Below are 27,807 nucleotides of genomic sequence, written 5' to 3'. Positions count from 1 at the left end.
GTTCCTGGCCTTCACTGTTACTGTCCCAAACTAAGATAGCCTCATTGCTTTGTGCTGAGCTGGCCAAAATCAAAAGGGCCAGAGGGAGTAAGGGTAAGGGTCCAAGACAGTTTTCTTGGCTCCCACTGAGATGCTTATAGGAGAAGCTAAAGCCCCAGTAATCACAGCAATGTTCTACTAATAAGCAGCAGTCAGAATCCATAAAGGGGGAAGTAAGTCACCTATTGGGGATACCACATAAATGACAATGATATTGATTGTGACACTATGCTGGTCACTTGCCACTGAGCCGCAGAAGAAGGTTCTTCATTCTGCCTGACTTTTCACATGCTGTTCCCTCTGCCTTGAATGAATGAATGAGTGAACAAATGAATGAATTTCTCTTTCATATACTGTAACAGTTTTGAATGCTCTGATACCATTTGGTCAAAAAAAGTTTGTAGAAATTTCCCCTATTCCCCCTGCCCCCAGAATCTCCACCCTCCTTAAAGAAGCAAAGAGCGAGGAAATACAAAGCAGATTTTACTTATAAAGCATCATGGGATGGCCAGCTTTTTCTGTTTCAAAGAACTGTAGCTCTGGTCCGAGAGATCTGTAATCAGATCCAACAAAAGTTCTTATCTGGAACAGTTGATAAATGGGTTCTAAAAATAATCACAGATGATAAGTTGTACACTCTGTGAATGCTAATGTCCTGTTACGAAACTTCTCAGTTAGAAAAAAATTATATTTGGAGAGAGAAGGAAACCATAGGAACTATAACAACAACAGTTCAACAACAAAAAACCAACTGATTTAATAAATCTTGGCTGCTTCTTATCAAAGGGAAATTCCATTCTATTTAATCTTTTGCCGCTCCCAGTAAACAGCAATTCTGACCTGAGGGGCCCTTCCAGTTACAAACATGGAGAATGACCTGGTGGAAGGGTCTGGGGACTAACTTCGTCTAGGGAAACAGTACTAGTTGTTTCTTTCTTGCCTACTTTTGTTTCCAGGTTTCTGAACCCCTCATGCCTGACGGGCATTAAGTGTGGCCCCCGGCACAAGATATTTCCTTACTTTGTACTTCCTCCCTCCTTACTTCTTTAAGAAGGATTGAATGGCATCACTGACTCGATGGACATGAGTATGAGCAAGCTCCGGGAGTTGGTGAAGGACAGGGAAGCTTGGGGTGCTGCAGTTCATGGGGTCAGACACAAGTGAGTGACCGAACTGACTGACTGACACACACCCCTTTGAAAACATTCCCCACTTCCCTTGCCCCAGCATATTCTAGAACCATATTTTAAGAATTCCTTATCTGCTATTGAGGAAGGAGGATGTACTTCTGAGAATACTATTTGAAGACTCTCAGTCAACCCACAAAATAAGAAGAGTCCCTGTGGTTTGGGAGACAGGGAGTCAGAAGAGCTCTGAAGGAATTTGGGTCGGCTAAAAATGAGCTCATCAGGCATTGGGTGGGACCAGCAGTTTTTACTTCGTGTCTCCACCCACCATCCCATCCCTGGCTCTGCCCAACACTGGGAGGAAGTCAGGAAATACTTGCGGATAAACACATGACAACCCAAAGACACAAACATAAAATTACCTCTAAGCCTACACTGCTTTGGGTTCTTTGTCAGCGAATTGCTCCTAAGGACAAGATTGGGAAATCAGAAACTTCCTTATCACACCTTGAGTTGAGTTCAGTCGCTTCATCATGTCCGACGTTTTGTGACCCCATGGACTGCAGCACCCCCATTTAATTCAACCTTTTCCCCCACAAAGGACCTCAGGGTTCTCTTCCACCCTTAGGCAATGAGGTACAGTGCCAAACCAACTTAAGAGTCTTGGTAGCTGTCTGAGAAGATTCCCTTAAATAACTGGGGCTTACCTCTGCTGTCTCACCTGTAATGAAAGACTAGGACCATGAGTCAGTCCCTTGCCAACACTATAGTTTACTGTTCTAGGAGAAACAGACTCTAAGATTGAAGAGGTTCCTGGCACCAATGGGTTACATCAGCTCCTCTGGGAATGATGCTGCAAAGTACAGTTGACAGCTGGCAAATCCAACAGTCTGGTTGGACTGGGAATTCAATTTAAGGTGAAGTGTGGCAATTAAATAAGGTAAAGGGAGCAATTATGTAAATTCTGCCGGATGGGCAATAGAGGTGAGTCTAGGAGTAAGCACACTTGGCCATGGGACCAGCAGAAGCTCTGTCTTCTATTATGGATGAGATGACCATTCATTTCTTTGTTCCTGCCATCAATTTTACTTCCTCACAGCTCTTTTTCTTCCAGTGTTGAACTTTTCCTTTTCATGGAGTTCTAACAATTTTTTTCATGTGAGCTTCACTTCAATCCTCTGAGGGTATTATCCCTATCTTACAACTGAGGAACTAAGAGGTTCCAAAACAAAGTGATGAAACTGATTTCTGCTTTAGCCTATGGAAGTGTAACGGCTACAGAAATTGCCCTTTGCCATAAACAACTAGAAAAGTAGACAAATGTATGTATGAAATTGTTGTTCTTAAGCATCAGACATGAGTAGTGTATTTCCCTGAGAGAAGGAAACAAAGTAAGCCTTACAGTTGCCCTGGACTACTACCTAGAGACAAGCCCAGCACAGAGACGGGAACCCAGAGCCCAGAGATCCTGCTGAGCCAAAACAGCTGGATAGTCACATGAAAAAATAAAAAAGAGAACTTCGACCTTAGCTCATGACATATACGAAAATTAGCTCCAAGTGGATCATGGATCTAAATGTAAAACTTTAAATATCAAACTTTAAAAGAAAACCTGAGGGAACATTGCTGTGACCTTGGAGAGGCAAAAACTTTTTGACTAGGGCACAAAAACCATAAAACACAGAGAAAACATGGAGAAATCTGACTTCATCAAAATTAAAAAGAGTCATTTTTCAAAACACATTGTTAAGTAAAAAGACAAGCAACAGATAGAAGGTCTTTAACAAATATTTATCTGTATAAAGTATGTATATTCAGAACAAAGAACCAACTCAATAATAAGAAAAACACAAGTAAAAAAAGACATGCACGAGACATTTGAACACAGACTTTACCAAAAAAGGTAAATGCATGGCAAGTAAGGTACATGAAAAGATGCTCAGTAAAACTGGTCACTGTTGCTGTTGTTTAGCCACTAATTCATGTCCTACTCTTTGTGACCCTGCCTACTCTGTGTGAGGCTGCCAGGTTCCTCTGTCCATGGGATTTCCCAGGCAAGAATACTGGAGGGGGTGGCCATTTTTTTTCCAGGAGATCATCCTGACCCAAGGATCAAACCCACGTCTCCTGCACTGGCAGATGGGTTCTTCACTGAGCTATCAGAGAAGCCCAACTGGTCATTAGGGACACGCAAATTAAAATCATAATGAGACACCATTACACATCTACCAGATGGCTAAAACTAACAAGAGGGACAATATCAAGTCTTGATGAGAATGCAGAACAACTAGACCTCTCTCATCCATTGCTGGTGGGAATGCAAAGTGGTAAACAGTTTGGCAGTTTCTTATTACTTAAACAATCCTTATTACATAATATAGTAATCCCTTTTCCAGGTTTTACTTAAAAACATAAGGCCACACCAATACTTCTATGCCCAGAGCTGCTTTTTTCTCTGGCTGTGCTGGGTCTTCATTGCTGTGTGTCAGTTTTCTGCAGTTGTGGTGAGCAGAGGCTACTCTTTTTGCAGTGCTCAGCCGTGAGTAGTTGCAGCACATGGGCTCAGCAGTTGTGCTGCACACAGCAGTGCTTAGGAAATATCCAAAAGAACTGAGAGCATCAGTTCAGTTCAGTTCAGTCACTCAGTGTCCGACTCTTTGCGACCCCATGAACCACAGCACACAGGCCTCCCTGTCCATCACCAACACCCAGAGTCCACCCAAACCCATGTCCATTGGGTCAGTGATGCCATCCAACCATCTCATCCTCTGTTGTCCACTTCTCCTCCTGCCCTCAATCTTTCCCAGCACCAGGGTCTTTTCCAGTGAGTCAGCTCTTCGCATCAGGTGGCCAAAATACTGGCGTCTCAGCTTCAACATCAGTCCTTCCAATGAACAGTCAGGACTGATCTCCTTTAGGATGGACAAGTTGGATCTTCTTGCAGTCCAAAGGACTCTCAAGAGTCTTCTCTAACACCACAGTTCAAAAGCATCAATTCTTCAGGGCTCAGCTTTCTTTACAGTCCAACTCTCACATCCATACATGACTACTGGAAAAACCACAGCCTTGACTAGACAGACCTTTGTTGACAATGTCTCTGCTTTTTATGCTGTCTAGGTTGGTCATAACTTTCCTTCCAAGGAGTAAGCGTCTTTTAATTTCATGGCTGCAGTCACCATCTGCAGTGAATTTGGAGCCTAAAGAAATAAAGTCAGCCACTGTTTCCCCATCTATTTGCCATGAAGTGATGGGACCAGATGCCATGATCTTAGTTTTTTGAATGTTGAGCTTTAAGCCAACTTTTTCACTCTCCTCTTTCACTTTCATCAAGAGGCTCATTAGTTCTTCACTTTCTGCCATAAGGGTGGTGTCATCTGCATATCTGAGGTTACTGATATTTCTCCCAGCAATCTTGATTCCAGCTTGTGCTTGCTTCAGCCCAGCATTTCTCATGATGTACTCTGCATATAAGTTAAATAAACATGGTGACAATATGCAGCCTTGACGTACTCCTTTTCTTATTTGGAACCAGTCTGTTGTTCCATGTCCAATTCTAACTGTTGCTTCCTGACCTGCATACAAGTTTCTCAGGAGGCAGGTCAGGTGGTCTGGTATTCCCATCTCTTTCAGAATTTTCCACAGTTTAGTGTGATCCACATAGTCAAAGGCTTTGGCATAGTCAATGAAGCAGAAGTAGGTGTTTGACCTTTTCCAGTCCCATGGCCACTGCTTAGTTTTCCAAATTTGCTGACATATTGAGCGCAGCACTTTCACAGCATCATCTTTTAGGATTTGAAATAGCTCAACTGGAATTCCATCACCTCCACTAGCTTTGTTCGTAGTGATGCTTCCTAAGGCCCACTTGACTTCACATTCCAGGATGTCTGGCTCTAGGTGAGTGATCACACCATGGTGATTATCTGGGTCATGAAGATCTTTTCTGTACAGTTCTTCTGTGTATTCTTGCCACCTCTTCTTAATATCTTCTGCTTCTGTTAGGTCCATAACATTTCTGTCCTTTATTGAGCCCATCTTTGCATGAAATGTTCCCTTGGTATCTCTAATTTTCTTGAAGAGATCTCTAGTCTTTCCCATTCTATTGTTTTCCTCTATTTCTTTGCATTGATTGTTGAGGAAGGCTTTCTTATCTCTCCTTGCTATTCTTTGGAACTCTGCATTCAAATGGGTATATCTTTCCTTTTCTCCTTTGTTTTTTGCTTCTCTTCTCACAGTTATTTGTAAGGCCTCCTCACACAGCCGTTTTGCTTTTTTGCATTTCTGAGAGCATATGTACCTACAAAAACTTGTCCACGAATCTTCACAGCAGCCTTATTCACTAACAGCCAAAAAGTGTAAATAGTCGAAAAGTTCATCAATTGGTGAAACAAAACATGGTATATCTAACAATATCATTCAGTCATAAAAAAAGATTCATGCTACAACATGGGTGAACCTTGAAAACTTTAAGTGAAAGAACCCAGACACAAAAGTTGGATTATGTTGTTTGATTCCAGTTACATGAAATACCTAGGATAAACTCACAAAAACACCTTGCTTAACTAAATTAATTGACATGAGTAGCTGGACTTCCCTGGTGGCTCTGATGGTAAAGAATCTGCCTGCAATGCAGGAGACCTGGCTTCAGTCCCTCGGTTGGGAAGATCCCCTGGAGAAGGTAACGGCTGCCTACTCTAGTAGTCTTGCCTGGGAAGTCCCACGGACAGAGGAGCCTAGCAGGCTACAGTCCATGGGGTTGAAAACTAGTTCCAGATTATCCATGAGGAGGCGGGCTAGAGTGGGGCAAGACAGGAACACAGAGAAAACTGAAATCACAGATGTTCTAGGACCCCAGTTGCCCACTGGAACGGTATTTTACTTCTGGGGTGGAAATGTGAGTACACAGGTTTCATAACATGGTTCTGTTATGATCCAGACACGTCGTCCAACTCTCAATACCACTGACTTTGGTCACAGAAATGGCAGTGAGCCAGGATACAGGAAAGCTTGACTTTTTCACTAACCAGCTATGTGACCTTGGGCAAGTCACTTAATTGCTACAGTTTCCACTCTATCTACTGATGATCTCTAAACTCTAAAAATTCTAAGAATTGTGGGCCAGCATACTCAGCACCAGGCTTGGAATTAACAAACGGCAACACCACATGAAACTAGCAGTCTACTAATATGTCCTGTATTATTGCAATTTCCTAAAGGTAGCTAGGAATCATCTGCTCATTTGAGTAGCTCACTGTTCCCTGGGAAAGAGACTTTTGGCAAAATCAACTGTTCAGATGATAGTCCCAGTGTTTTGGAGAAAAGCAGCTAATTTATTGACAACAAAGCATTTTTTTTTTTTTTTTTGAAATTTCATAGCTGCAGATCCACAAAGTCCCCAGAAGACTAAAAATGTGTTCTCAATTACCTTTTATCTCCCACCCAGAGCTGAGAGAATAGCACCAACTGTGTCATATTAAACACATCTGCATCCAACACTGATGAAAGTGCATGACCACGAGAACAGATAAGAGTTGTTTTCAATTTGTTCAGATGGGATTGGTTAAATTTAACCTAATTAGACCAAATAATCAAAGCAGGTGTTTGTAAGTTGCCAATGTTTTTATTCTCTATAATTGTTTGGCTATATTTCCCAGGAACTTAGGTAAAGGAAGTTAATAATGTTGTAAAAAGCAATGACCTTATATATATATATATATATATATATATATATATTCTTGTCACACATATATTATTCATCTTCAAGGCAGTACGAATACAAGGCATTGCTGAATATTTCTCACAGATTTTACCATTTAAACACCATCAACATCTAAGTTGGCTTTTGGGAGAGCTTATATTACTGAACTTCCATGATACAAATACAAGCAGTAAAAAATGACAGTCTGTCTTCTAATCGCCTTATGGAGGTGGCAGTTCAGTCGCTAAGTTGTGTCTGACTCTTGCAATCCCGTGGACTGTAGCCTGTCAGGCTCCTCTGTCCATGGGATTCTCCAGGCAAGAGTACTGGAGTGGGTTGCCATTTCCTTCTCCAGGGGATCTTCCCAACCCAGGAATCGAACCTGGGTGTCCGGCATTGCAGGCAGATGATTTACCAACTGAGCTATGAGGGAAGCCCTTCTAATCTCATACTGATCTACAAAGCACACTAACTTGGCATTCAGGCTGTTTGGCGATCCTGACTTTCAAAGGGAAAAAGGGCAGGGGGCTTCCCAGGAGTGTCAAGCTCTCTCTTTCTAGTAACTAGTCCTGGGTACACTCTCGTATTATTCCACACACCCTGGAGATGGGGGACAGCAGCGCAGACAAGAAAGTCCCCATAAAAGCATTTGACTTGGAAGCTCCTGGAAAGGGGATCCCTCTCTGAGGCCTGGGGGTTCTGCAGGAGGGGCAGGCTCCTGGGAAGCTGAATCGACAGCAGCTCTAAAGCTCGTCTTCCCGAGACAGGGAGCGGCTTTCCTGACTCAGGCGTGAGTGTGCTGTGGGGCCGGGAAGGGGCGTGGCTGGGGAGCTCAGCCGTGCTCCTCTACACGCGTGACACCGGGCGGCTCTCTCTGCACCTCAGTTTCCTCAAGTCTAAAATGAAGGGTCAGCTTCCCTCACGGCTTAGTGGTGAAGAAATCTGCCTGCCAAAGCAGGTGACACAGGTTCGACCCCTGATCTGGGAAGATCCCACATCCTGTGGAGCAACTAAGCTTGTGTGCCACAACCACTGAGCCAGCGCTCCAGAGCCCGGCAACGGCAACTACTGAGCCCGACTGCGGCAGCTACCGAAGCCCGTGCTGTGCTCTGTGCTCTGCAAGGAGAAGCCCTCATACTGGAACTAGAGATAGAACCCACTCGCCAAACTAGAGAAAAGACTGCACAGCCAAAAATAAATATTTAAAAATAACCATAAAAAATTAATATAAAATGAAGGACCACTAGCACCTCTTATTAACACACACAAAATGCTTGGCACAGTGTTTGGCATGGAGTTAAGTGCTCCATACAGGTTGACCATAATTATTATGACCCCTACAAGGGAGATGACACTGCAAACAATGTTTCCTGAAAATGAGAATATAATTGGAATCCTGTATACATTTCAGGGGTAGGAAACAGCCTCGTAAGATCACTTACATGATGTGGGCCAGATGGACAAAACCTCCTCACACATGAAATATTTTTTGGAAACTATTATGATGTCATTTCTTGATTTCTTTGGGATTAACTAATCCTCTTCAAGATTCATATTTTAATATGTGACTCATACAGATAATTACAAAAGAAATACCGGGTTATATAAAGTTAGTAAAATGGAGACTAAGAAAGGAAAAGCCCACACATAAACCCACCAAGAGAGCTTAAGCTGAGAGTCAGTGCAAATAGGCAAGGTATTTGTTTAAACACTTGGTAAAAGAAAATGTTCAATTCAGTAGCTGTGAAAAACATAAATTTAAGGGGTGTGGGCATAAGAGAGAAATAGAAAATTCACCTCTCAGAATAAAGGGGGTAAATATTTAGTCAACTCTCAGATAGTATTTCAGTAAATAGATATTTCGATGGAAAATTTCCAACCTGAGAGCAAATAATTTAAGATGGGTTTAAAATGAGAATGAAAGCTCTCCATTTTCCTGTCCCTGCCCAGGCCTGTAACCCAGCCTCTGAGTTCTTGCAGCAGTTTGGCTCTTTCTTCCTTATCCCCCCAACTCCAACTGGAGACTATAATTTTCTTTCTAGCAGGAAACTGATATATACTAATGATGACAGCTGGATTCAGAAGAGGAAAAAGAATACAGGGGACAGAGAGTCCTTGTGGGTTTAAATCACTTTAAAACTCAAAACAAAACCCCCAGATTTGGAATTTTTAAAACCTAGTTAATGGCTAAGGAAACCTCAAATGATTGGGAAGTACTAAGATAAAAGTTTGAATTACACAAAACACATCATTATCTTAAGCTGTTCTAATCATCTTCTCTGCCTTTCCCCTTCACTGGTTTTCTCATTGTTTATGCCCCCAGCCCTTCAGGGTAGTTCTAAGACATCTCAGAGGTAGAAATAGCCTGCCAAGGTCACTTACAGAATAGTGTTTGAGAGGAGATGGGCAGATCCTCCTCCATCCAAAAAAGTTTCCCAGAAACTGGTGTTGCTTCATTTCTTTTGGAATAATTAACATCCTTTAAGATTCATATCTACAAATAGTTACTGTTGAAATACATGTATACACACACATATAAGAGTAAAACAGAATTATGTAAAATTAGTAAAATGGAAAATAAGAGGAAGAAATTCCCTTAAATTGCACTATTTTTGGCATAGTGTTGCCATTAAGTCTAGTCCTCCACTTCCGATCCCCTTTCTCCCAAGCCCTCAATAGTGCCTACCACAATGCCCCGACACTCCATGAAAGCATTTTCAGTTATATTCTTTTTCCATGACAAAGGCACTTTGCTCCATAAGGAATCTAAATATCCCATAAGGCTGTGGGCACAGAAAACATCACTTTATCTTAAAAACCATGTGACCTTATTCTCTGTCTTATATCCTCCAATAATCTCCTTTGTCTACAGGGTCAAATTCAAGCTCCTTAGGCTTCCCTGGTAGCGCCAGGGGTAAAGAACCTGCCTCTATCGCAGGGGATATAAGAGACACAGCCTTGATCCCTGGGTTGGGAAGAACCCCTGGAGGAGGGAGGGCATGGCAACCGACTCCAAGAAGAATCCCATGGACAGAGGAGCCTGGTGGGCTACAGTCCATAGGGTCACAAAGAGTCAGACCCGACTGAAACGACTTAGCACGCATGCAGACTTTGGCCCACGAAGCTCTCCTTGACTGAGATCCTGCCTTCCAGTCTCACTTCTAGTCACATCTCCCTGTCCTTGAACACAACACTTCAATCACACTGTCCTAGTTCTTTGACAGCTAGCTCTTTGACGTGAGCCTCTGTGGCTTCAGACATGTTCCTTCCTCTGTCTCTAACACCCACCTACACTTTGACCACCTGGTGAATTTCTACATATCCTCAAAACTCTGCTCCTCCTCTACGAGCCACCTCCCCCTCTATGAAGCCTTTCCTGTTCTACCAAGTAGAAACGACCTTTTATTCTTTAGTGCCTCACATGTATCCCATATACACTTCATTTATAGCATCTCAATCCCATTTTGTGCCTATTTACAAGCCTCAAACATACCATGTGCCTCTCCAGATGTAGTTGCTTGTCTGATGTTAACATGTCATGTCTGATAAATGAAAAAAAATCAACGAACAAGATGGCCATTTTCTGGATCAGTAAGAGGGGCAGGAGCACGCCTAATTCAGTGGATTCCAAAGTGGATTTCTGACATTCTATGCCAGGTATGCTTCAGTGTTTTACTAGGAAAGCAGGCATTTCTTCTTTCTTGAAAATGTTTAAGAACATGAGTAGAACTGTAAATGTGAGGAATTGACCATAACTCTGCCAGGCTGCAGAGAACTGGATTAACTGCATGGTTTCCAGCCAATGATAATGATGATAATAATATTAACAGTAGCGAATATTTATTGAGTGCTTATTCTGTGCCAGGCCAAGGAGATTCTAAGATATAGACTCTATTACATCCCCATTTACAATTGAGAAAAAAGTGTCTCAAGGAGGTTAAATGGCTTGCCTAAGGTCACAAAAACTAGGAAATGGCAGACCTGGGATTCAGACCGAGGGATCAAGTTTTACAGCCCTTGGGGTATACTCCCTACTCTGAGTTTGATGAGCTTTGGACGTAGACAGATGTATATTTACAAACATATGCATATGATATAAACATTTGATTTGAATTTGGAAAATGAATTTACATCTGACTAAGGCATGAGTTTAAATAAGATTTGTACCTTTTTCTCTTTTTTTAATTTATTTTTGGCTGCATTGGGTCTTCGTTGTTGGGCGGGGGCTTTCTTTTGTTGTGGTGAGTAGGGGCTACTTTCCAGCTGCGGTGTGCAGGCTTCTCACTTCGTTGGCTTCTCTGGTTGTGGAGCATGGGCTCCAGAGTGCGCAGGCTTCAGTAGCTGCGGCCCGGGGGCTCAGGAGTGGCAGCTCTTGGACTTAGTTGGCCTGCAGCATGTGCACTCTACCCGGATCAGGGATTGAACCCTTGTCTCCTGCACTGGCTGGCAGAGTTTTACTCAATGGACCACCAGGGGAGTCCTAAGATTTGTATCTTGGTGACAACTGTTACTATTATAGAAACTGAAAATTTTTTATTTCAATTAATCAATTAGTAACAAAGACATTCGGGGACTTCCCTGGTGGTCCAGTGGTTAAGAATCTACCTTGCAATGCAGGGGATGTGGGTTCAGTTCCTGGTTGGGGAAACTAAGGTCTCACATGCCACGGAGCAACCAAGCCTGCTGGCCACAACTAGAGAGTCTATGTGCCACAATGATAAAACTAAAACCCCGTGTGGCACAGCTAAGACCAGACACAGCCAAATAAATTAATTAATTTTAAAAAATCCATTTAATACACACTACCACATGCTTAGCTGGGGGACATAGAACCTTAGCATGATCTATTCTTTCAAGGCATTTGCGATGTAAACTCGTCACAATGATACTTTGAAATCACACTGAAATCTACACATCCAGGCCAGTGCTCACCTTGCTTGGTGTAGCTACTGTTTAAACTGCCTTTGGAAATAATTAATTACACACTAAGAATTGACTTAATTATTTTAAGCTCACAGTTTATTTTTATTCTAAACAGTGCTACCTACCTTGGCCACCATTTTATTTGAGATTTATTATTCCTGGTATTTAGTCGTTAAGTCATGTCCTGTTCTTTACGACCTCATGGACTGTGGCACGCCAGGCTCCTCTGTCCTTTGGGTTCTCCGGGCAAGAATACTGGAGTGGGTTGTCATTTCTTTCTCCAGGGGATCTTCCAGGGCTAGAGATCAAATCAGAGTCTTCCACATTGGCAGGTGGATTCTTTACCACTGAACCACCAGATACACCATTATCTAATACTTGGTTAATTCTAAAAATCTAATTCATACTCAAGAGAGGAAAATTTGCTACTGCTATTTGTGTGGATATAGTATACAGTTATATACATTCATATAGAAAGACACATACGTATATATTCTGTGTTTTATGAGGGCAATTCCCAAAGGACTGGGAAAAATATCAGTACTTGTCCAACAGGAATATATGAGCCATACATGTAAATTTTGATTTTTTAATAGTTATATTCTAAAAAGAACAGCATCACTGACTCAATGGACATGAGTTTGAGCAAACTCCAGGAGATAGTGAAGGACAGAGAAGCCCGGTGTGCTGCTGTCCATAGGGTCACAAAGAGTCAGACATGACTTAACAGCTGAACAACAACAATGAAAAGTAAAAAGAAACAGATGAAATTAACTTCAATAACACTTTTTATTTAAACTAATATATCACAAATATTATCATTCCAATATGTAGTCAATATAAACATTATTGAGAAATTAAACCTTTTTTTAAAATACAGAGTCTTTGAAATTCAGTGTGTATTTTATTCTTATAGAACAGTTCAACTTGGATCAACCACATCTCAACAGTTCGAGAGCCACATGTGGCTAGTGACTGCCATACTAGAGAAGGCAGGATGAAATATTTAGAGCTATGGCTGTCACACCAAAAAAAAAAAAAAGTAACAGTGACCCATCCCCTACACATCTTACCCTGCAAAGTAATGACTCTAAGAGGTATAATACACTTATTCAAGTGAAACGCTGTTGAGTGATAACAGCTTGTGAGCACACTTAATTGGGGGTGTAAACACTAAATAACATCAGAATTTGTGGAAAGGATGATTCCAAAAGGCCAAAGTCATCTTCATGATTCATTAGTAAAGGACAGGCAATTGGAGAAGAGAGAAGGGTATTTTACAATATTCAAGGGTTAACCCTTTCAGACAAAAAATAATGGTACTAATACGCCAGGAAAAACTTAGTTCAACAAATGAAAGATTAGAGTCGATCACACAACTATGATACGAACCCAGTGAATGGACTTGTAAGTAGTGAGCAACTCTTTCATGAACGAGGCTCTTTAAAACATCAAGCAGAGAAGTACTACTAAGCTACATGAGTAGAAACTATTTTTTGGTACTAAAAATGGTACAAACGATTTACATGGTAACGTCTGATTCTTAATCTCTTTATACTCTCTGGACCTCAATTAACTCAAGTGTAAGATAAAGTGGACACAACCCTCAGGTCCCTTACAGCTAGAGTGACCTGTGATTTATTGTGCAAACCTGGACACTTTCAAGAGTAAAAGGGGCACTATTAATAATTATGCTGGGATAAGAGGTATAAACTAGAACCGTTTCACAGCCATAAAACTATACGATCCTCTTCTACCAAACGGATGCAACAGCTACTCCTATGCAGGGATGTGGAGCTGATCAAAGTCCAGGCGTGTTCTTATTACCTCTGCGTGGCCACAGGGGCCTTGTGGGCTAATATACACTGACCTGAGAGAGGCAGCTTTGCATCTCCCCCCAGAGCATTTTAAATTGGTTTGAATTTGGGAACAGGATTCCATATGGACAGAGCTGGACTCTGACAGCCTGAATATATTTACTGAAGACAACAAATCATTGACAGACTAAATGTAACAGAGGAAAGGCCTTGCCTGCTTGTACTCAGAATCTGACTTTGTAATTGTAGCCTCCTTTAGACAGGCCTAATCAATTAGAAGAGGCTGATTTTAACCAGTTGCAGGCTCATTACCCTGCATTCCAGTTTGTGTTGATGAAAATCAGTTTCAGTCTGTGGCCTGGAACTCATGTACAGCACTTCCTGCGGCCTCTTATATAAACACATCAAAACATTTTTTTTTTATTTGGAGCTGCCTCTCTCCATTTTAAGAAAACCACTTTGTGAATCATGATGAAAATAGAACAACTGCATGTGGATCTGGGGCCCATACCAGGAAACATACGTGACACCAAGGAACATGTACAAAGTCAGAGCTTAAGGTAGTACATGGTAGATTTGAGACTGAGTCTCAAATATCTAGGCTCCAGCAACAAATGAGTCTACTCAGTTATCGCCGCAAAATGGAACAGAATGAACTCTTGAGTTACTGAAAATGACAAGAGTCAAGTCCAGACTCTTCCCGGAATGACCAAATAGAAAACAAACTTGCAACTCAACAAGGACAAGTTTCCTTGGGAAGCTTTTATGAAGGAAGCGTATGACACTAAGTGTAATTTTGATATGTGGTTTAGTCTTGCAAAAGCAGAAGTGGGGGAGTGCGTGGTAGAGCCACTCAAAACCCCACCTACATTTCAAAGACCTGTAATCACTCCAAAATATAATATTACTGTGAATCATACCTGGCTGGTTGCCTTTTGAGAGTTTGTCAAGGCAGCAAGTCAACAGGAAGAGGATATCAATATACACAGCTCTGGTCACCAAACATGGATTTTGCCTAGAAAGGTAAAGAACAGAAAATAAATTGGTATTTTTTCTCTCTGAGGCCTGGGCCACAGAAAAGAGAAAATGGGTATTTTCTTCCAGGCATATCATAAGGCTTAGAGAGTTGTGTGTGCGTGTTAAGTTGCTTCAGCTGTGTCCAACTCTCTGTGATCCTATGGACTGTAGCCCACCAGGCTCCTCTGTCCATGGGGATTCTCCAGGCAAGAATCCTGGAGTGGGTTGCCATGCCCTCCTTCAGGGGATCTTCCCGACCCAGGGATTGAACCTATGCCTCTTATGTCTCCCGCATTGGCAGGCAGGTTCTTTACCACTAGTGCCACCTGGGGAGCCCCAGAGAGTTGTAACAAACGCTAAAAATGATGGACAGTCACCAATGGTGACAATGGTGAAATTTTCATTTCTCACGAAAAGAAAATGAAAATAAAATCCTAGCATTTATGGTGGAGGTTGGGACTGTGTTTGTACAAAACAGAAAATTCTATGCTCTGGCGCCAAAGAAAATTAACTTAAAACAAACAAAAACCAATACCCTATTCCAGTTATTTGAAAACAAGAGGGAAGTGGGAATATGACACCATATTCTATTATCTTCTTCTGAACTGGACAAATTCAGGGGAAAAATCATTGGTTATGAATATCAGTGATTTAGCATTTTGGAGGAGAACTGCACTCACAAATGATAAACTGTATTTACAGACTTAAAAAAGCAGCTGAAAAAACAAACATGAAAGTATTTACAAACACTGTGACAGACACTGCTTTTCTGATAAATGAGATTTTTTTTTTCTTCTTTTAATAAATGGAGGTCTTTTTACTCTTTGAACCACACGCTGGAAAAAGTAAGTGGGCTTGGCTTGAGGGGGTCTAGATAAAAATGGAAGAATGAAGACTTTTTTTTGAGAAAAGCACTGAAGCTCCCTGACTCTGAGCCTCAGTTCATACTGATCATGAAAAGGGCCCAAACCTCCCTAGGGTACTAATAATTCAGTATAAACACTAAAAACAGCTTCCCAGGTGGCTCAGTAGGAAAGAATCCGCCTTCCAATGCAGGAGACGCAAGAGACACAGGTTCGATCCTTAGGTCAGGAAGATCCCCTGGAGAAGGAAATGGCAACCCATTTCAGTATTCTTGCCTGGAAGATTCCATGGACAGAAGAGCCACTGGGTTGTAAAGAGTCAGATGTGACTGAGCACATGCACACAAGTGGTAAAAACAATATGGACAGACCTGGGTTTGAATCCTGGCTTTTTGCCATTTGGCATCTCTGTGACCTGAGTCAGATTTCTGACTTGTACAATGGACACTGTAATCACCTCACTGAGAGTCACTGTGAGCATTTGATTCGGCAGCTTCCCTGCTCTGCTCCTCTGCCTCCAACCTAGGATGGGGGAATGACATGAGTTCCAGCTAATGTATCTCCATCTGACTTGATCCCTCAATGCATCCTTCTCACTTCCTATAAGTTAACAGTTTTACCATTTCTCTAAAGTTTATTCTCACTCTATCCTGAACTGCCCATATCCTAGGGGCATGCAATATCTGCACGAGAAGCAAACCAGATACTTTTCAATTAAAACAAAATGGTCTTGTTTCAAGATTTCCCTGTTGCTGACCTGCCTCATTTCTGTTCCCTGACTTACTTCACCTACAGTATCTGCTTGCTCGCTGATTCCGACTCTGCCATGATGACTGGTTTATATGCACACTTCACATTTGGCCTAGTTTCATGCCTATGCCCAGTTACTTTTAAAAAATTAATTTTAAAAAACAGGTAACACATGCACATGGTACAAAAATAACTCAAACAGTACAGAAGGGTATACAGTAAAAATGAAGTTCCTTTTCCATGCCCCCACCCTCTACCCACATGTTCTGTTCCCCTGAGGCAACCACTATTACTGCTTTCTAGAGCATATCCTTCCAGGCACATTTTACAAGCATCTATCTATAGCTACCCACTTGTTTATTTTTATATAAGTAGTGGTTTACTACTTACTGAGTTCTGAGCATTACCTTTTTTTCACTAATACATTTTAGATAACATTCTATTAAAAAACACAGATTTGCCTCATTTCTTAAATGGTTGTGAACTGCTCCATTTCATGGATGTACCTATCCCCTAATGAAATAATTCAGATTGTTTAGGATATTTTGCTGAAAACAACAATGTAATAAATATATATGTACATTAGTTTATGCATATGAATGAATATTCAAAAGAGAAACCCCTAGAAGCTTAAGTGCTGGATCAAGATATTCATACATTTAAAATTTTGCTTCATTTAGATAAGATGCTCTCCAAAGAGACTGGGACTACTTATGCTTTCACCAACAGTGTTTAAGACTCCCCTCCAACCCCAACAATCTGACTCACACTGTGATTAAACCTTTTGACCTTTGCCAAGGTGATAAGTGGAAAAACAGTACCTCATCATTTTAAGTCATAATTATTTTAAATGAAGTTGCCCATCCCTTCATAAACTTTTCAAAAATGATATCTTAATTTCCTTTTCTGTGAACAGTGATCAAATCTCTGATCTATCATGCTATTGGTATCTTCCTTATTGATTTGTAGGAGCTCTTTTTATATTAAGGAAATCTGTCCTTTATCATATGTGTTGCAAATATTTTTTTGCAGTTTATCACCTGACTTTAAACTTTATTTACAACACTTTTTTTGGAATTCAAAACTGTTTGGTTTAATGCAGTCAAGTATATTATTTTTATCTTCTGGATTTAATGTCATGCTACCAAAGTCTCACCTTTCTCCAATATAGGTTTATATTTATAAATTTTTCTTTAGTACTTTTTCTTCTAGCACTTTAGTTTCATTTATTTATTCCTTTCTTTATGACTGTGCAGCATCTTCAACGCTGCACGGGGGCTTTCTCCAGTTGCTGTGAGCGAGCTGCCCCTTGCGGAGCACAGGCTGCAGGGAGCACAGGCTGCAGTACTTGCAGAGGGCTGGCTCAGTAGTTCTGGGGCACGTGTCTAGTTGCGCATGGCATGTGGGGTCTTCCTGGAGCAGGGATCAGACTCAGAGCCCCTACACTGGCGGGCAGATTCTCAACCACTGAACCACCAGGGAAACCTTACAGTTTCATTTCTTGTTCTTGTTAACACTTTGATCTATTTGGAATTTACTCTCCCCAAATCTTGCCTTTATATTTTGTCTCTACTCAGTTTTCCTCAGGTCAGTCAGATTTGACTTGTAAAGTTGAAAAGTCCATAGTCTATGAAAATTACTTCAACGGTATCATTCCCTGTTCTGGTACTTCCACTGTTTAAAACGTGGGATATCTTCCCTCCTCCCAATGGAAAATCACTCGGGAAAGAAAGCAAGAAAACCTAATGCAAAGGGTTAATGAATTATCAGACATGAGGCAGAGGGCTGAATAATAAATGGCCTGCAAACAGCAGGATGAATGCCTCCTGAGCATCCAGCTGTGAGCTAGATGTTGGAAAAAGATGCACAAGAGATGATTTCTGGCCTCAGAGAGTTATGTCGTGTTTTGGAGACAAAAATAAAGACAAAACTTGGGACAGAATGTAAGGAGTTATGGGAAAGAACATAATAGGGTGGACTAGAAACATGAAAGAGATGTATGAAGACCTAAGTCCAACTCTAAACAAGGGAAGGAATTTAGATAGACAAAGTTGACAAAGAAGGGGATTTTGAGAGGGGGCAATAGAGGCAGGGAGAAAGGAGTCCTGCTTGTCTGGGGACCCATGGAAGATGGGATACTCCATGCTAACTGCTGCTCCTTGGTATAAAAATGTGCCGCCTGCTCCATTTGACCTACAGGGTCATAGCTTCTCACCTCAGATATTTTCCTGCTAGGGGAGCCACACAGAACCATAAAGGGAAGTTTTTGGGAAATTGGTTTGACTTTCAAGTTCAGTGAGGAACCTAGTTTCCATGATATTTTTAGCTAAATTAATATATTTTAGAACAGTTCTAAATGAATACAGGAAATGTTGGCAATCTTTACGTCCCCCTGCCAGGCTGAAGTGTTCTGCACCTTCTCTTGGCCTGGCACAGGCTGCCGACCTTCCTGGCAGCCTGGGACCCGGCAGGGACCACTCTGACGGCTCCCAGAACTGAGGTTCTACGCCAAGTCTGAGGTAGTCAACGAGATCGTGGGAGGCTCCCTCAAATTCTGCTGCTTTCGATTCCAGGAAACAGAGAGGATCTGGGGCTACAAAGGAGTCCATCCATGGCTTCTCCTTCAAGACTGACTCAGAGAGAAATTCTGGCCCAGAGCCCACTGTTCAAGGCTCCACCCTTGAGGATAGCCACAGCCTCACAACATCGCTGTCTGGAATCAGAGTTGGGCTTCACTCTGAATTGGCTTCTAAGTCAGGAAAATAAATTTTTTTTTTCCTCTTTCTTTTTCTCTCCCTGTTACTTGGTGTTTGTTCTGACTTGGAAACGGTACACTGTGAGTTCAGGGTGAGCCAGAGGTTTGTTCTCGGTCTGTCAAGCCACTTTGATGATGGGAATAAAATCCTGGGAAAAGGCAAGCCAGCTGGACAGGAAACCAAGCCACAGGGTTTTGGTGGGTTTGGGTTTTTTTTTCCCTGCCCCCAGATGGAAAAATCCTGGCACAGGGCATGGTATAATAAAGATTGAGAGTGTTCAAAAAATACTCAGGAGTGGTCGGGGTCTAACAAATGGGCTGAAAAACAGCATAATAGAGGTTTTAGAAGGAGTAACAGGAATCAGGTACTATGAGGACTAAGTTTACATAAATAAAGTGAAATGCAGGCCTTGTTAAAACTTTCTTCCAGTCTTTTTATCACTGGTCCCTTGACATATATATACCCACCCGAGAACTTGATTTCTGAACTTCATTAAACCTCCTGCCCTCTCTCCTGGAAGTTGGGGGAGGCAGAAGGCAGAGAAGAGAGAGCAAGGCTTCCCAGACGTGTTCACAATGGCCCTAGTGTCTGGAGGACACCAGAAGCTCTTGGGAAGCCTGTGATAAATTATTCACTTCTGTCCCTTCCGGAATCCCAGTGGCTGCAGAGCTTTTTAACTGAAGCCCATTCATTCAGAAAACATTTACTAAGAGGAAACTGAGAGCCAAAAATAATGCCAGGGTATGGATATATGAAGACGAAATGATTCAGTGACCCTCGTCACTGCCCTCAAGAAACTTAGAGTCCTGAATTGTGTTTTTCAAACTGTAGGTTATGACCCATTTTGTTTTTATGAAATAAACTAATAGGTTTAGATGACCACCTACAAGTGTTAAGAGAAAGCCTAAGAGAAAGAAAGGAAGGAAGAGGAAGCAGGGATGGAGGGAGGAGAGAGCTAGCTAGGGGAAAAGGGAGCAGTAAAAGATAATCACATTGCATCAAAGCAGTAAGGGTAAGCATCGTTCCCTTAAATTGTTATATTAGGATTTCGAGGAAATTTTTGCCCAGAAAGAATTTTTAATAAATTATCTTTGATATAATTTATAAAATGTGATAATTTTGAGTAAAAATATTGACTGATTTAGCCTAACGTCCTTTTCTTTTCCAGGTAATAAGCTACCATCTATTATACCAAATGGTATCAGTGGGGTATTCTTGATATCCAAAATGATGGTGGATAACATTCCTGAAACTAAATCTTCTAAATCTTGAGTAAATTCTCTCTCTGTTGTATTTTTCTACAAACTGTTCATATCTTACGTAGACAGTAAAATATCACACTATGTAAGATTTCACAGGTATGTTTGTGTATATATCCATACAGATATACACACGGGGTACAAAGATACATACTAAGTCATCTGTAAAATCTATTTCTGGTTGTGATTGGCTGTCAAACAACCTTGAAAGGCTGTGGTTTAGTGAGAGAAACACACAACCAATCATGTGGTATGATGGACGGTCAAAGGAGGGTTGACAGAGTAAAAATTAAGGATTCGTTGGGGGTGGGGGGTGGGAATGCCTCAGTAAATCCAGAAGTGCCTTTGCAGGAGGAGTCTAAGAGATGGACCATGGGCAGAATGACTCCAGCAGAGGAAGCAGCATGTCTGAAGATGACGGCATATTACATGTTTGAAAAATAAGAAGTACGAAGGGGATGTGGAATGGATGGGACAGCAGGAAATGACGCAGGATGATGACATGCCCCAAATGGAAGTGCTTAGGAGTGACCTTTCAGAGCTCCAAAAGCTCCGAATGGCTCAAGCCCAGGTGGGACCCCACTGGTTCACTGGATGGCTAGGGCCCCCGGGGCCCATTACCCTGCAGCCTTGGAGGGTTCCCGGCAAGAAACAGACAGTTCATTTAGGACATATTTTTCCTTGTCACTTTGGATGACTTTTACAGAAGAATTCACTGCCATCCTCAGAGGGCTGAGAACAACTGTTCTGGCTTTGGGCTGCTAATGTCTGTTAAGGTCTAAGTCCTGAGAAGTCTATCTGGACTTCAACACAGTCAAGGTCGAAGGTCACTCCAGACCCCAGGGAATTACTCTCCCCCAGAATCCTGATTAGACTCATGGTTTAACTTTATTAATCTAGAAACCTTTACTAAGTACCATGGGGTGTATACTACTTGGAACAGGAGTAGAGAAGGGGACAGGTTCTGGCCTTGAAGAGCTTTCGTGTGTGTGTGTGTGTGTGTGTGTGTGTGTGTGTGTGTGTGTGTGTGAGCTTTCATGTGTGTGTGTGTGTGTGTGTGTGTGGTGGTAGAGGGTGTATGTGGAGAAAAACAAAACACACATAAAACAACGTGAGAGAATATCATGGAGGAAGGGGCTGGAGATGTGGAAAGACTCCGCAAGTGAATGGAAAGCAGCAATTTCAGACAAGAGAGTTCATTTTGCAAAGATCCAAAGATGGGAGCAAGCTTGCCGCTTGCTGGGAAAAAGGAAGACCAGAAAATCAAACAGGTGCAGCTGGCCAGTTTCATGGCTTAGAATGACTCTGGGTCGTGAGTCCTGGCAGGGGCCCATCATGGTCCATGGCGATCTCTCCCTCTGATCTGGGCTCCTCCATGAACTCACTCCCACTGAGGTCATGTCCGGTCTGCACCACAGTGACTACAAAGCCTCTTGCCGTGGAGCCAGCACTGGGCTTAATGAAGCAGTATTCTGGGGACCACCACCAGGACTGAAATAGGCTGGAAAGAAGAAAGCCAGAAAAAAAAAAAAGAGGGAAAGGAGGTGAAGAGGAAGGCAGAAAGCAGGCAGGTGAGAAGCTGGGCCACAGGTGGGAGGAGAAGAATAATGCGGTGCGGGAAAAGGCAGAAAAGGGAGGGTGGAAATGGTCTCTAACGTGTCCCCACACCCTGCCACAGTCCCCTCACTGGACACATGTCGAGCCGCACCATGTCCTGTACTTAAAACTCACTTCAAAGCCTGCCCTCTAGGAAACCGTCCCTGACTAACGATCAGAGACTGGCCTCGGAGGACAGTGTGAATGGCGGACATCTCTTTGGACTTCCTCTGATCTCCCAGACATCCCAATGGCCATCTTCGTAGTCCTCTGCAGTTTGAGACTCTGCAATGGCAGTTGTCCACAGACCAGATGCCATCTCGCCTTACGTTTGGTTATAAGAGGAAGAGCTGCCGTGGTGAGGAGCCAGGAGGTACTCCTCTGATGTGGGCCGCATGAAGTCATATAAATGTGGAAGTGTAAATTAAATAGAAAAGACCCCGCTCTCCCTTCTGATTTCCATTTTTACCACGGCCCCCAGCCAAGCAATCATCCTATGACATTTCTGGAGAAACAACAGGGTATTTGTTTAAACCAAGATGCCAGACGGTCAGGAACTGCAGAATATATATTTTTAAACAAGTTCTTCCCCCCACCGTGTAACATCCAGAATTCAGATCGGCATGCAGGGCCAACACCCCCTGTTAGCCACCCCCTGGCTGGCTAACACCCCCTCTTGGCCCTACTCGTTTACCTTCAGCTCCCCCGGGGGAGGGGAGGCGGGTGGTGGCAGAACTCCATTTTTATGGTATGCTTCAGCTTCCATCCAGCCTTTCTTGGTCTGGAGCTCTGCGAGTGTTTATACTCACACTCACACATATGAGCTGCCCGACAGCCCTCCTCCTGGGATTCTCCTTTTAAAGTGAAGCCATCTTCATGCCCTGCTCTGGGTACTGACCAATTTGTAAGGAATTCTTACCAAGTTGTCAGGCACGAGGCAGGAGACTATGAGCTGTGAGTCTGTCCAGAAAGGGACCATATGTCCAAGCCATGTGCTCTAGGGCATAGGGGCTGCCCCTGGAAAGGCTGCCCCATGTCCAACTCTGTGCAGCCCCGTGGACTATACACTCCATGGAATTCTCCAGGCCAGAATACTGGAGTGGGTTGCCATGCCCTCCTCCAGGGAATCTTCCCAACCCAGGGATCGAACCCAGGTCTCTCACATTGCAGGTGGATTCTTTACCAGCTGAGCTAACAGGGAAACCCTTCTTTGCCTCTGGGAGACGGAATCTGTGAAAAGAGGGCCCCAACTACTCTACCAAGGTTCTGGGTAGGCACTTGGCAAAGGCCCAGGCAGTCTGCATAAGGCCCTGGGGCTCTGCTTAGGTCAAGGTCAAAGTCACAGCCACCTCTGCTTCTCAGGGGAGTGATGCTATATGAGAGGAAGCCCACAAGCTCAATGCCAAGGCTTTTATTTCCCTCCAGGAAGGCTCACCTGCCTTTTCAGAGGACCCCCAGGGAGCCACCCACCCCTCCCAGAGGCCCTCATATTTTTCCATCTTTCTATTAGGCATCTTTTTCTCATTAATGTACTAACACTCAAGTTATGTGGAGAGAATGAGTGAAAAGAGACCTTGTGTGGGGGTTGGGATTTGTTCAAAGCCTGAAGAAACCATTTTAGAGGGTGTATGTTTTTTATTCCTTTTATGAGAGATGCATGTTTCCCCCCCTCTGTGACTTGTTTAAAAGTAAAGTTTAATATGCTGCCAGAGAAATTGCTGGTTAATAACTTAATAAGCAATGTGCTAGGGATTATGGGAGAAAGGTAGTATCCAAGAAAACTTTTATTGTACAGTTTGGGGCTTGGAGGATATATAGCTTCAGTTATTACATAAAATGCTAACAGAAGTCCCCTTTCTTTTCAAACTTTACTTTCTTCCTAGAATTATTAAAAAAAAAATAGAATATATAAGTGAGGTGAATGAAAACTTCTAGTAGCTGCATGAGAAGTCTGAATGTAGATCACAGGTGAGGATTTCTAACAGTATAGTCTGAACTTTGTTCATGAAATCTTGGCGAAGCACACACTTGGAAATTAGCCCTGGCCACAAAAATAATACCAACTGCATTTTATTAAAAGTTTTATCTTCAAAAAACATTTTATCTTTAAAAGATTCTTGAGAGGAGAAAAACAGGCATTATTATTCCCATTTTTATAAGTCAACAAAGGAGCTCACACAGCTCAAGTGACCTGTCCAAGATCAGGGCAGAAACCAAGAATAGAATCAAGGTTTTGTAGACAAATTGTATCTGTGTGTCCCCGACACAGAGATGAAAAGGGAGAGGCGGGGCGAACAGTTAGAGTATGCTGGTTTGCAGCCACAGGCTCTGGTGGTGTGTCCTGGTGGCCAGCCTGGAGAAGAGTGAGGCTCCAAGTACAGCTGTTTCTGTGAGGGCTGCCAGAAAGGCCTGTTTTCAACATGGCCAACAAGACTGATAAAGACTTCATTATCTGACAATAAATATTCCCCATTTGCTTAGCTCTTTTGTACTTGCATACCCATTACTCACTATGTCCTTTTCCACTTTCACCTGCCTCCCATTTTGGATCTTCCAACTTAACAGATAAAAACAGGGACTTCCCTGGTGGTCCACTGGCTAAGACTCTGAGCTTCCAATGCAGGGGGCCCGAGGTTCAAGCCCTGGTCAGGGAACTAGATTCCACATGCCACAACTAAGACCCCTATGCAGCCAAATAAGTAAATAAACATTAAAACAAAACAAAACAAAAGAGGCTCAAGGAAGTTAGAGGCCACCCGTCACTGGTTAGCAGCTGAGCAGGGGGCCAGACACAGACATGCCACCAGTGAGTATATCCTGCCCCGCCTCAACCTCAGGGAGGTGTGCTCACAGCTGGAGTCTTTTCCACTCACCCAGGACCTCTCAAAGTGACCCCCTGTGGGTACCCAGGAACACAGGGCCTTCGGGCTGGTAAGGGTCCCTTCTGGCCCAAGTGGGAATAAGTTCTGATTGTGAGGGGAAGCTATTTCCAGAGACCCGCAGGCCACTCCAGTCACTGAGGAAGCCTGGGCGTCCCATCAGCAAGGAGGAAAGTGAGGCTTTGGAGGGTCTCTCTCACACCCGCTCCCTTGACTTACTCACATAAGGCCTGCCCACGTGCCCCACAAGCCTTTGGAGGGTCAGCCCAAAGCCCGGCCAATTAGGACAAGGGCACCAGCGCTAGGTCAGCTCAGTAATGAGGACAGAGGAGCCAAGTGAGGCCTCAGGGAGTGTGCCCGCTAGGTCTGTGTGTTGCCAGAAAGCCTGCCCTCAAGTTACTAACTTCAGTTAAAAGCAATGTCTCCAGATCAACAGTGAAAAACAGCTATAGACTCAGAAGAATTATTTACATACTAGCGCTTAGTAACATGTAAGCATGATGTGTGGGTCATGTTAAGCAGCAGTTAGTCAGCTGAGAGTGGATTTCTGGGGAAAGGGGATCTAGAGAAGCTGAGTTGTGTTGGCAAGAAGGTCTAGTGATGGGGTCCTGACCAAGGAGGGCAGCTCCTGAGAGAAGGCCTTGGGCAGCCCAGAGGCTGGGGGTGGCAGTGTTTCCTACGAGGATGATCCAGCTGCAGCAAAGGAAGCAAGAGGACCAAGAGGCAGAAAACCAATTTGCTCTTTAAATCCCAAATTTGGGCTATCTTTAGAGCCAGACACATCTGTCAAGTAGGAAGAAGTCACCTGTCCCTTGTGTCTATTTTCCTGTCTACAGACACTGGTTTGGATTAGATTCCTGCTTTGAAATAATAAGGGGGCTTTCCTGGTGGCTCAGACAGTAAAGAGTCTGCCTGCAATGCAGGAGACCCAGGTTCAATCCCTGGGTCAGGAAGATCCCCTGGAGAAGGAAATGGCTACCTACTCAAGTATTCTTGCCTGGAGAATCCCATGGGCAGAGGAGCCTGGCGGGGCTACCGTCCATGGGGTCATAAAAAATAGGATACGACTGAGCAACTAACACTTTCACTTTTTTTAAAGAGGGAGTCAGGTGCTCTTTGTAGTCCCTGTGGGGGTCCAATGGTTGAGAAGCTATGTGGGTGGGCCTCCAAGCCCCCATCTCAACTTGCACCATGTTTGCCGTCTCTATTATCTCAAACATCTTGAACTTCCACTTAAGCTTCTGTTTGAAGAAAGGATTCCACTGGATTAGATGATCTCTAAATTCCCTTTCCTGTTATAAACTCTGTGGTTCTACGGTCCTCTTAGTAATGTTGAGCAGACAATAACCATGAAATCTAAAATGCACATGGGCAGTATCTCTATTCCCATCACTAACTGCCCAGGCATGCAAAGGAGTTTCCAAGTGCCAGACAGAGCTGGTGGGTTGCTACTAAGGAGCTTCTATGAACCTCCAGCAGGGGCTGGAGATTTTTTCAGTCACTGAGAGAGGCTGGAAAGATGTAACACGCTCCTCAGTGTGTTTCATCAGCATGGAGACAGCAGCCTATTTACTAGTGTAAGTCTGAGCTTACTGACTTCCTCTTCCCTCTTGGATCAGATTCAAATTCCTCTGGCTGACATTTAAGGCCTGCCACAACTGGTCTCTTATCAAATCTTGTACAGCTCTCCAAACACATCATGCCTTCTTTGGCTCTACACCCCCACTGGCCTAAATGCAAGCACTTTCTTCATTAGTGCGTCACTGACCATGCTGTCCCCCATCTTGATATGCTCTTTTCTCACCACTTACGGTGTTTCCAAATCACGCCCATTAAAACCCAGCTCAATTACCTAACTCCCCTAGGAAACCTTCCCTGGCTATCCCAATCTGCATTCTTTTCTGAATTCTTATACTTGATATATATACTATGGAATTAAGAATTCTATATGAATGTCACTGTTGGTTTTTTTCACATGGATAAGCTCTTTTCAACCAGACTGGATCATAAGTAAACCTTGACAATAGAGGCTTAATTATATATCTAAAGTGGTCTCTGCTTCTCAGGTGGCTCAGTGGTAAAGAACCCACCTGCCAATGCAGGAACTGCAGGAGACTTGGGTTCGATCCCTGAGTCAGGAAGATTCCCTGGAGGAGGAAATGGCAACCTCCTCCAGTATTTTTGCCAGGATAATCCCATGGACAGAGGAGCCTGGCGAGATACAGTCCATGGGGCTGCAAAGAGTCGGACACAACTGAGTGGTTGAGTATGCATGCATTTACAAAAGCGGTCCCCACAAGGCTGAGCACTACTAAAATTCCTTTCTCTGTACGTGGACAGTGAGACCTTCACAGCTGATTTAACATCATAGGCTCTGTATCAGTGTAACTTCACTCATTCTCCAATCTGTGAGAATTAACCTTATCTAACAATTAAATCTCACTAAATCTTGAAAGACTTCTCCCTTCTCTTCAAAGATGTCCTTGACATCCCACCCCCAATAGTTGGCTTCTATAATACACTCTGACCTCATTCTAGCATTTACCAAAATCTTACATGTTTACAGTTAATTAAATCCATACCCATCTTATTCACTTGGTTTTTGAAATGAGACAATATCATTCATTTCTACTTTCTCCACTGTGCCACCTGAATTGGCTTGGTTTCATTGGTAATGTCTCAACGAAGGTAACCAAGATGTTGATTTACTCAAAGGATGAAACATGTCACATGCTAAGGAAAAAAAAATAACCCACTATATTACAGTTTTACATAATATTATGAAAACGTGTTGAGGCCATTTAAAGCCTGCATCCCTTGCAAGTTGGGCAATGACAACACTGACTAAATCTTCCAACAGCAATATCCCAAGAAGCCAACAGCTACAAGTGGAGCAAGACAGATCTTTCTGAGCCCTTTATCAAATGAATTACCACCTCCAGGCTAAGTTTGAAGATTTCTATATTTAAAAGGTAGAAAGTTGGGGGTTGAATTCTTGATGTGCAGTTGCATAAACAAACTATTTTTATTTCTTGCTGCAGTAAGGAGGAAGTTTTGATCTTGGGCAACTTGTTCAAAGGCTCAGT

The 27,807-nt window shown here is 42.9% G+C and overlaps 1 protein-coding gene across 2 annotated transcripts in view; it reads right to left on the bottom strand.

The window, feature by feature from the left end:
• THADA (THADA armadillo repeat containing) overlaps positions 1 to 27,807 on the bottom strand; it is a 325,428-nt gene that overhangs the window by 62,982 nt on the left and 234,639 nt on the right. For both annotated transcript variants that reach the window (XM_065929363.1, XM_065929364.1), the window contains exon 31: positions 14,522 to 14,616. In XM_065929363.1, the coding sequence (XP_065785435.1) occupies positions 14,522 to 14,616 (95 nt within the window). The remainder of the gene's footprint in view (positions 1 to 14,521; positions 14,617 to 27,807) is intronic.

This window comes from Muntiacus reevesi, chromosome 3, assembly GCF_963930625.1.
Source record: "Muntiacus reevesi chromosome 3, mMunRee1.1, whole genome shotgun sequence".
Taxonomy (NCBI): Eukaryota; Metazoa; Chordata; class Mammalia; order Artiodactyla; family Cervidae; genus Muntiacus; species Muntiacus reevesi.
Note: the sequence above shows the minus strand (reverse complement) of the source record. Positions and strands in the feature narration are given on the sequence as shown.